Genomic DNA, 11,053 nt, shown 5'->3' on the forward strand with positions numbered 1-11,053 from the left:
AGACACCAATGTGGCAGTGAGATTAATTCCGACACCCATGCATTACGTCTTCATCAAAATACCTCAACTTGCAACATTCTTTGGTTCCATTGTGGCTTATTATGAGTAAGAAAAGCAGCGACTTGTGGTGTAACTGTGTTACTTAGCAAAGAACTACACAACCAGCTGCTGATGACATCATAGATGAGCAACAGAAATCACTTCCTGAAACACATTTGGACTCACAGAGTGTATTAATTAGTACATGACACAACACATCACATTGTACTCCAAGTGGAAAATGAATGCAAACCGAGGCAACATTTTTGCCAGGATGTACGCTAACTGAGGTTCCACTGTATACAAAATACAACAAATATGTACAGCATCAGCAAACGGCAAGAATTGGATGGCACTTCATTGACCTCATATTATTCATAATGTTTGGAATTGTGTGCCCATGCTAATGTGCAGTTCCACGGAGCTTGACCTGGAAAACCTGGAATCTTATGTCTCATGGAATACACAGCAGGGGTGTCCAAACCAATTCATATACTGTAGATTTGCTAAGAAGGTTCATTGTTAATGTTATTATATCGCAGCCAAGGACTTTGTAGGACTTCGGTTTTGCCACCAGCTGCTTATAATGATCTGCCTGGTCGTCTTCTGCTACCTTTCATGAAATTTCATGAAATAAAAACAAAACATTTGATGTCAAACTAAGCTTAACTTTTCTTTATTAGTAACCAAAACCAAGAAAAATGTCACTACTTTTGGAAGCATTTTTTTCCGTTTTTGTTGTTGTTTTAACATTCCAAACATTCTTCTTAAATAATCACTGTAATTTTTTTCATAATATTTGGAATTTATTTCCACAATTTCATAACTTTTCCCCAATATAATTGTCCAAAAATTACAACTTTATTTTATATTTCTCATCATAATGTGACATACTTAAGTAGTATTTCAAAATTGTGACTTTTTTTTGATGTACTAAGATTTTAGCAATGTTTTTTGATTTCCTGTTTTTTCAACATTTTTTTCCAACTATTAATTAAATTAATTAATTTCTCTCTTATAAACTACAATTTTATTCACATTTTGACTTTTTTCTCATAACATAAACATAGCCTAATATTAAAGTAATATGTAACTTTGTCCGCCAATCAAAATGTCCAAAATTACAACTTCATTTGTTGTTTTGTGTGTTTCTCATAAATTTCTGATTTTAAAAAAATCTGTAATAATTCAAATTTATTCTGCTAAAATTATGTAACTTTTCCTTCTGTCATTACGACATTATTGTGGTAAATTTATGACTTTTTTTTCTAGTTAGATTATTAACAAGTTTACCTTTATTCTTGTAAAATTACTGCTGATTTTCTTGTTCAATTATATTTCCAGAAAATACCCCAGATGAACCCAAAAACAGGCTTGCGCTGTGGACGCACATTTATGCAGCATATGCAGTCGTTACTCTCAGTCCATCACAAGTGACTTAATTTCATGACAATTCATGGATGATTCTTCCAATGCATTAAAATGGTTTTCTATCATTTGTATGTTAATCTCTTCTCCCACCAGTGGCCGCATAAGTCGTTATCTCCTCATCTTCTCATCCCCTCTAGAATTACTGCTTCCATCCAATACTATTCAGTCTTTCTGAAGTTGTAGTTCCTTGGTAGAATTACAGTACACGCAGTAAAGTACGTTTTATGTAAAATCTTTTATGTACATTCTCTACTGTATTCCTTTAGCATCATTCATTACCCATTAGCGCGACAGCTCATCCTATCCTGCTCATGTCAAGGTCATAACTGGTGCTTTTGATCATTTTCACCCATGCACTGAATGCACCGTGGATGATGTTGAATGGATGAATAAAACATTGACCAATGTTCTTCCAATGGCGATTCAGCCTTCCTTATTCAATATCGTTTGCTTCAGCACTGAACTTTGAGTCCATTTGGAGCTGCTCTGTGTTTTCTGACTCAAGTTGCTGCGCTGCGTCATCTCCACGCCCGAGCGTAGCGGACATCTGTTTCTGTAGCAAGTGATGTGACTGAACATTTCACGGAAACGGGTGGACATGAGGTTGTAGAGGATGGGGTTGATGGCGGAGCTCAAGTAGAAGAAGACACCGGAGACAATGTGAACGTGTTCGAAAATCTTGATGTGCTGTTCAATGGACGTGTCCATAAAGCTCCACATCAGACGGTCCACGTGGAAGGGGGCCCAGCAGAGGCCGAACACTATCACCAACACACCTGTATAGAAAAGAAAGAGGAAAGGATCATAAATGGCAAAATGTTGCCAAAGATGTTCCCGCTGGGTCGGAATGCTGCTGCATGAATGCTTAATAAAAATAGGAGAAGAGGATTACAGTGGATCAGTCATTTTGGTTGCACCGTGAGTGAGGGGTGTCTCAATTACTCGTGCTTTTTCATGCAAACTTCACACAGAGATGGCTAAGGGTGGAATTGAACCCTGGTCTCCTAGCTGTGAGGTCTGCATGCTAACCACTCGACCGCCATGCAGCCCTTCACATGGCTACAAAATGTGTAATTAAAATAAATGGCAATTTGGGGACTGCAAGCATCGGTCTATCAGTCTCAGGCTAACATGTAATGCCCATCTGATGTACTTGTTCCTGATCCTATCCATCCTGGTCACTCCCAATGAGAACCTCAGCATCCTCATCTCTGCTCCCTCCTGTTCTGCTTCCTGTCTTTTCCTCAGTGGCACTGTCTCTAGACCAGGGGTCGGCAACCTTTACTGTCAAAAGAGCCATTTTACTCCCTCGCTCACTGAAGAAAAATAGAATGGAGCCTCGAAACATAATTTAACAGCAGAATATAGGGGCTGCATAGCGGTCGAGTGGGTAGCACGCAGACCTCACAGTGAGGAGACCCGAGTTCAATCCCACCCTCTGCCATCTCTGTGTGGAGTTTGCATGTTCTCCACGTGCAAGAAATGTGTAGCAACATGCTCACATCCAGAGCAAATTGCGAGTCTCCCAAGATTTTGATTGACTGCCAGATTTGGAGGGAATTTTGGGGTATCAAAGTAGTTCAGAGTTGATCAAGTACTCTTGCTAGTATATGGCCTCACAGAAAGTCAGATTTATTTCAAAAGTCATTACAAAGATGCATATTTTCCTCATTCGGGTGTTAAAACAAATATTTGAGCATTGCAAAGGGAGCCACAACAAAGAGGCTGAAGAGCCACATGCGGCTCTGGAGCCGTAGGTTGCTGACCCCTGCTCTAGACCAAACAACATGGCTGGTGTCACCACAGTTTTGTATACCTTTCCTTTCATTTTAGTTGTTCTATCACAGATATATCACGTAATATAAAAAAATGTATACAAGTCAGAATAGTTATTTTTTGAACATAATTAAACACATTTCTTTACTACCTTATTTTTTGTGTATGTTATAGTGGAAAAAACTAAATATGTTTATTTAAAGGGGAACTGCACTTTTTTTTGAACTACACAATTTTATTTTATTTTATTTTATTTTTTGTCCCGTCCAGCCATTGGGGCAGATAGTATTGTTGTAGTAATGTTTTTCACTGGTGGTCTGACTCTACATTGTTAATTTGAAATAATCCTCCATTTGATCAGCGCAGTGTGGATCTTTAGCCTAAAAGTGTCTTTCACACAAATATTGCCTCGTCTGCGTGTCTTAAGATGCAAATTCCTGGTCAGCTCCCTTTCCATGTTTTTGCTTGTCACTCAGAACATCAACCTGAGATAAATGATGCAATTTGTGAAAGTGGCTTCAGTCAGCAGGGAAATTCTCCAGCTGGTGCTGCAACAATAGTTGGATGTATGTAAGCAATTTAAAAAACGCAGAAAATAGACCTCTTGTTTTCTGGTCCTGCCGGGACCCCCGATGAGGGTCTGAGAGGTTTAACTTGCTTAGACTAGAAAAGTACAGTTGATGTGCCATTAAAAAAAAGTGATTTTGTGACGAAAATCAGTCAGTTGGGTTTTGAATGGAAAACACGGATGCAAAAATGACCTACACAGCATTTTGGTGACTTGAAAGTTGCGTTCATTCATCTTCTGCCTGTGAGCTCTGCTGAGGGTTTCTGGTCCAAAGCTGCACCGATCATCCACGGTCGTCGCCACTCTCTCCTTATGCAGCTCAAACCCGATAAGTAAGTAGAGGATGCTAATAATCAGCATGGGAAGGATAAAGAAGGCCAGCGTGGAAATCAAGATGATTAGGTTGTACATCCATTTGGGCTTGACCAAATCTGGGGATTGAGAAGTAACAATGAGGGATACAATGGATGGTAGAAGATATGATTTTAGAGAAGTTCTATACGTACGGCAGATAGCAGAACGCGGGAAGTGTCGTCCGAACCTCGGAGGCAGCACCACAATCCCGTGCAGGCTGGTGTTGGGAACAGAACACAGCATGGAGAGCAACCACAGCATGAAGACGACCTTCTTGACGTGGGAGGATGTTGCCATGTGTTTGACCTTGAGCGGGTGCACGACGGCCAGGTAGCGTTCCACGCTGAGCGCCGTGACGTTAAGGATGGAGGCGAAGCAGACGGTCTCAAACAGAAAGATTTTGAAATTGCATCCCCCCTCCCCAAGCAGGAAGGGATAGTTCTGCCACATCTCGTAGAGCTCCAGAGGCATGCCCAGCAGCAGCACCAGCAGGTCCGACACGGCGAGGCTCAACAGGTAGTAGTTGGTTGGCGTCTGCATCACCTTGTAGCGCAAGATGACCGCACAGGTGAGGGAATTACCCAGAACGCCCACCAAGAAGATGATCAGGTAGGTGACACAGACGGGAAGGAACAGAGGGGACCTCGGCGGTCCGAGTTGCCTGGCAAGATATTCCTCCTCGCTCAAGCACATTTCATCCACTTCCTGCTCGGTGGCGTTCTCCAGCAACCAGGAGATGTTCATACCACAAAGCAAAGCTGCATCTTTGCACCCTATATCGCTGGAGACGTCGCTACCGAAAAGACTTGCACGGGAGCAGTTTAGCTGCGGCATCACTCCTGTCTTCCAAAAATAACAATATAAGGATTAGACAGTATGTTTTTAAACGTGTATATACACAGATTATTCCTTTTGAGGGTCGCGTGGGGTGCTGGAGCCTATCCCAGCTGTCTTTGGGTGAGAGGCGAGGGCTACACCCTGGACTGGTCGCCAGCCAATCACAGGGCACATATAGACAAACAACCATTCACACTCACATTCATACCTATGGACAATTTGGAGTCGCTAATTAACCTAGCATGTATTTGGAATGTGAGAGGAAACCGGAGTACCCGGAGAAAACTCACGCATGCACGGGGAGAACATGCAAACTCCACACAGAGATGGCCGAGGGTGGAATTGAACCCTGGTCTCCTAGCTGTGAGGTCTGCGTGCTAACCACTCGACCGCCATGCAGCCCTTCACAGGGCTACAAAATGTGTAATTAAAATAAATGGGAATTTGGTCAGTCTCAGTCTAACATGTAATGCCCATCTGATGGACTCGTTCCTGATCCTATCCATCCTGGTCACTCCCAATGAGAACCTCAGCATCCTCATCTCTGCTCCCTCCTGTTCTGCTTCCTGTCTTTTCCTCAGTGGCACTGTCTCTAGACTAAACAACATGGCTGGTCTCACCACAGTTTTGTATACCTTTCCTTTCATTTTAGCTCTTCTACCACAGATATATCACGTATATCACGTCAGAATAGTTATGTTTTGAATATAATATAATAATTGAGTATAATATAGTACCTTATTTTTTGTGTACGTTATAGTGGAAAAAACTAAATATGTTTATTTAAAGGGGAACTGAACTTTTTGAACTACAAAATATTATTTTATTTATTTATTTTTTTATATAATTTATGTATTTATGTATTTATTTATTTTTATTTATTTATGATTTTTTACATTTTTGTCCCGTCCAGCCATTGGGGCAGATAGTATTGTTGATCTAAATGCCCTTACATGCTAAACAGATTTGCTCTGTTTAGCAAATGGAAAGGTGTAAGCTACAACTTCCCTGTACCATGACATTTTATTTGCCGTTATTTGATGTTTTTGTTATGCGCATTTGGAGCGACCGGACACTTTTTTTTAAAAATAATACCAATCAACTTGTGTTTACAGAAATGTCTAACAATTAACACCTTTGCAACTTCATTCCAGACGAAAGTTTGAATGGGTAAAAAAGGATAATAGGCAATTCTGATACACGTTATATCAATCTGTATTGTCTATGTATGCAACGTGATGGAATAATTTACAATGATGCTCAAATAGAAAACACCCCTTGTGTTAATGTGACATACAAAAATGTCCTTTTAGTGAATTGGACATTGCTGGAATAAATCCACTCTCAACCATGGCCATTGATTGTCCCAAAAGCTGCCTTTAGTTAACTAGACTGCATTTATCAATTCAATGGAAACACTTCCAATATGTCACAGTTAAAAAAAAAAAACAAAGACAGAAATGTCTTATAATCCTTTTTTTCACAATGTTGCCTTCACATTAAAAATGCACTTCATGTACTTTCATTGTTTTCATATTGGATTAAACATGCAGAAGAAGATTAAAAAAACACACCTGCAGATTGTAGTCCTCAATGAAATTATTCTGTTCTTCGTGAAATGAACAAAAGTTGAAGGTATGGGAGAAAAAACAAGCTTTTCATATTCCTATGGGTTCGGATCAGACAGTGTAGCGCGTGCTCTTCGACCCTCAGTGTACCAAGGCTGCTTCAGATTACACTATTTCAACGCTCACTCTCTCTCTTTCTCTCTCTCTCTCTTTCTCTCTGCATCCGTTCAGGCGAATCTCCTCCATGCCAGCTTAAGTAAGTGGCCTACAGGTCGTCAGCGTGTGTGCTTCGGTGCCTGAGAAACCAAATGCTGACCCTAGTGCACGTGCTTGGGGTTACCTGGGTATCTAATAATCGCAGGTATGGACTGGAGTCACGCAACAATGTTGATGACTTTCAACTCAACTTTGACATCATTGATTGGACTTGGTTCCAACTTTGGTCCGATGACTTGAAAAAAATGTAGCTTCATCAGTGTCATCATCAACTAACGTGATCATTATGTCATTTTCAGTATTGTCATTTGATTCGGACTTGCACGTTTTAAGACCTGACTTGTAATGTAATGGATCAGCATCTGATGCTACAGGTGGCTTGTCAAAGGAGCAGACGGAATTGGTATATCGGTACTGACAAATCAGTTGGGGTCCATGGTTGTGTAGGCAACAGGTTATTTGCTCACACTAGCTCTGTCTCTATACAGACCGCCCACAGAAAAAAACACCCTGCAGAACTTCACTTAGCATGAGACAACACTGAGTCGCTATTTTCTTTTCTTTAGGTTTTATATTTTTGTTATCTTTGGTCTTAAATACAGTGAACCCTTGGTTAGCGTCATTCATCCCTTTCACACTGAAGCGTACTCTAACCAGAGGTATAGAGCACTAATTTGGATGACTTTGGACCCGACTTGATAATATCATCAAGACTTGGAACTCAACTTGGACTTTGACATCAATGACTTGACTCGAATTTTAGTCTGATGACTTAAAAAGCTGCAGTTTTTCAGTCATTTCCAGCAAGCAACCGCATTTACTTAGTGCTACCATGCAAGGTACTAACATTTTTTAGCATTTTCAGACGTAGGCACTTACACAAACACGAATTTGTCTGTTAGCAATTGTGAGGGAGCTGCCAATCCTCCCTCACTGATCAGGTGTATGCCCCACCTACACACTGTCACGTTTCTATTTGTGTACATAGTTGGATTTTATTATTTACATATATTCTGGTTAGTACTTTAATTATATTTGTTTGCTATTTAAGTTGTTTAATTGCCACTTTAGTTAGTTAGTTTTTCATTTCGAAGTTATTGGTTTTGTTCCTAATTTCTCATCAGTTTCTCCTTTCTTTGAGGTGATTGGTCGGGGTCTTGGACTCTCCCAAGTGTCACCTGGAGGAGGGGGGGATTAACCGGGTGGTAGTTGGGTAATCTAAGTTGTTATGCGTAATCGAGTGCTTAAATGTATACAGGAAGTCAAACTTCAGTGTGATACTATTGAAAGACTTTTTTAACATAAAAGAAGGGTGTTATAAATGTAAATAGGGTACCTTTTCGACGTATTGTCTCACCTTCTCATCGGGAACTATGGTTGGCCCTTCACGGATAAAAGGGGCTGGGTGAATTGTTTGGGAGAGTCCTGTTGTGTGTGCTGGGGAAAATGCTGTTGCACGGTAAACTTGACGAGCTCTCAAGTCCTCTCAAGCTAGTAAGAGGCTAGTAAGAGGCCATTTTTTCCCAACTTAAAATCTTACAGTAATGTTAGCATTATTTAAGTCGTTCAAACCCTTATGTTTTCATGGTCAAAGGATTTAAATCTGTAGATAAAATAAATGTAGGACTATTTAAGGTTTAAAGGTTTGTTTTGGTCCCTGCTAGCTCCTGGCCTGTTTTTTGTTTTCTTTGCAGATGTCATTGCTGTGGATGAGATGCGGCGACGAGGCACACCTGGTGCTGATTGCTCTTCTCCATTTAAGCTGACTGCTTGCAGGTGTGTTGGTCCTTTGTTCGATACCTGCTTGTCACACTTGTAATGGCTTCTTGCCTTGGTCCTTGTACTTTACTTGGTGCATGTGTGTCTGTACATTTGTTTGGACAAAAATGCTTCCTAAGAGTTTAATTTGAGAACAGATCTAGCAACATCTGTGTTTTTTTTCTTAATAACAAACTCATTTAATTTCTTACATCAATGGCATTGTACTGCCAAAAGATTAAACTCAACTGAGCTATTAGTTGTTATCCTTATATTTGAACATACCGGTTTAGGAGGTTTGCCACCAGCTGCTCATAATTATCTGCCTTGTTGTTTCCATGAAACTCAATTTCTGCTACAGTCCAGGAAATTTCTCTACTATTTTGTCCACTTCCAAGAGAGATTTCTGCCAATAAAAAAAAAATTGATGGCAAAAATCCAGACATATTAAAATGAATGAATTGAGAATGTGCAGACATTACATTCAGATAAAAGTGGTTGCTTGTAGACACACCATCTTCTGATAAACTACAATTTTTGACTTATTTTGCATAAATTTCCTATTTTGACAAAATACTGTACCTTCGAAACTATAGCTTTCTTTGTGACCTAAACAAAAAAAAGTCACTACTTTTGTTCCCGAAGCATTTTACTTGTAGGCCAGTGTTATCTGAGCATCTTAAAATGTTAAACTCAGATGTGCATTTTTTTCCCCAACACTGCCAGTTTCTGTTGTATTTAGAGTAACAATTGTAATGTACTTTTGTTTACCTTATGAACTGAGGGCTGAGGCCCACCGGTGAACTCTGCCTCTTCACAACTCTGGCTTCTGAGCAGCGTGAATGGATGGATGGATCCTTAAGGTGCTTGTCAAAGGTCGTCCCTCTTCTGTCGCTAGGTTTCTCTCCTAGTCTATATCTTATTTCCAGGCTTCCTCAGACTGCTGATCATTCTCTACTTCCATTCAACAGACTTTATCTGACATTTTCTGTTCTGGGCAGACATTTAGCTTTTATTATCTTGGTATGTGAGTCCATCGCAGCTTTCTGCTGCTTCATTCTCCATTCGATTACTTTTCCCCTGAAAGATCACAGCCGTGCAGCAGTGTGGAAATAAAGGTTGAAGATTACTTTGACCTTGAAAACAAATGGCCTGAGTGTCACGACATATCGTGCGATATATTCTCCCTTTTTTTTGTTTGACTACCTAATGCAACTAAAATCAATAATAAATATTTACAAATGGGAAAAAAGGATTTGTAAATTAGCAAATTGCATTTTTGTTTGTGTTGAATGTCTAATGTATTTCTAAGCAATTTTAGTCCTATACATCATTTTCAGAGGTTATTAAATAAAGCTGTAATTGGGTCTCAGATAAATCGCAAAGGCTAAATATCACCACTTTTAAAAATGTTTTTAAGCATTAATAGAGCGCTCTAGACATGAAATAACACCCCTATAGTTGCTTTTCACTTGTGTATATGTAATAGAAAATAAATAGTGCTTTGCAATTGGCTAGCGACCAGTCTAGGTTGTACACAGCCTCTTGCCTGAAGTCAGCTGGGATAGGCTCCAGCATACCACCGCGACCCTCGTGAGGATAAGTGGCATAGAAATGAATGAATGAATAAATCTCAAAGGCTAAATATCGCCACTTTTTTAAAATATGTTTTTAAGCATTAATAGAGCGTTGTAGACATGAAATAACACCCCTATAGTCGCTTTTACACTTGTTTTACCCAATATATATAATAGAAAATAAATAGTGCCTTGCAATAGGCTAGCAACCAGTCCAGGGTGTACCCCATCTCTTAGCCGAAGTCAGCTGGGATAGGCTCCTGCATACCCCCTGCGACCCTAATGAGGATAAGCGGCATACAAAATGGATGGATGGATAAATAGAAAGTGAGTTTACTATAGCATACTTGGTGGCTATTGTGTCTTCAATGTAACATTTCTGACACCTAGTGGCCAGTGCAGTGGCGCAAAGAGCGCGTACGCAGTGAACATCCACACAGGAGCTGCTGTCAGACACAACTCGCTTAGGCCAAGAATGCATGCAATTTGCTTACATATGCATATGTTTTTGCTGATGATGAAGAAGTGAGGGATGACTACTGCAGCCTGAAGTAAATGACTCACAACGAAGTATCCTGCAACGCCTTAATGGATCCATTTAAATGAGCAATAAGGACCATGGTGCATGTGCGCCATTTATTTAACACTAACAGGAAAAGGACACAGAACAGGTCAGACAGATTCTATCTAAGCAAGAGACAGCGCGGTGATGTACTGTAATGCGGTTTTGCTTTTATGAAATCACATATGATTGATGTTTTCTGGCCAACGAGAGAATAGGATGTGAATCAGGATTAATCTTATGAAGGCACTGGAAGCATGAGGGCCTTTAACAGGCACCACAGCATGATGGCGGCTTCATCATCTCATGAGTCACTCCGGTAGTGCAGCCCGAAGAGTTTATGTGTGATTATTATTTTTCATGTCAT

At 40.1% G+C, this 11,053-nt stretch overlaps 1 protein-coding gene across 1 annotated transcript; it reads right to left on the reverse strand.

Moving 5' to 3' along the window:
* Nucleotides 1-1,358: 1,358 nt before the first annotated feature.
* LOC131125833 (neuromedin-U receptor 1-like) lies at nucleotides 1,359-6,663 on the reverse strand. Its single transcript, XM_058067732.1, has 4 exons — nucleotides 6,580-6,663; nucleotides 4,321-5,011; nucleotides 4,012-4,245; nucleotides 1,359-2,246 (listed from the first exon to the last, which is right to left on the reverse strand). Exons 2-4 carry the CDS (start codon nucleotides 5,000-5,002, stop codon nucleotides 1,894-1,896), a joined length of 1,269 nt encoding a protein of 422 aa, XP_057923715.1. The 5' UTR covers nucleotides 5,003-5,011; nucleotides 6,580-6,663; the 3' UTR covers nucleotides 1,359-1,893.
* Between the last annotated feature and the right edge of the window lie 4,390 nt (nucleotides 6,664-11,053).

The sequence above is a fragment of the Doryrhamphus excisus genome, chromosome 3, assembly GCF_030265055.1.
Source record: "Doryrhamphus excisus isolate RoL2022-K1 chromosome 3, RoL_Dexc_1.0, whole genome shotgun sequence".
Classification (NCBI taxonomy): Eukaryota; Metazoa; Chordata; class Actinopteri; order Syngnathiformes; family Syngnathidae; genus Doryrhamphus; species Doryrhamphus excisus.

Excerpts from the sequence above, each read along its gene's own strand:
- LOC131125833 (XM_058067732.1), bottom strand. The coding sequence starts at position 5,002 with ATGCCGCAGCTAAACTGCTCCCGTGCAAGTCTTTTCGGTAGCGACGTC. Across the intron at positions 4,246-4,320 it reads CCCGCGTTCTGCTATCTGCC|ATTTGGTCAAGCCCAAATGG; the intron begins GTACGTATAGAA and ends CTCAATCCCCAG. Across the intron at positions 2,247-4,011 it reads TCAAGTCACCAAAATGCTGT|GTGTGTTGGTGATAGTGTTC; the intron begins GTAGGTCATTTT and ends TTTTCTATACAG.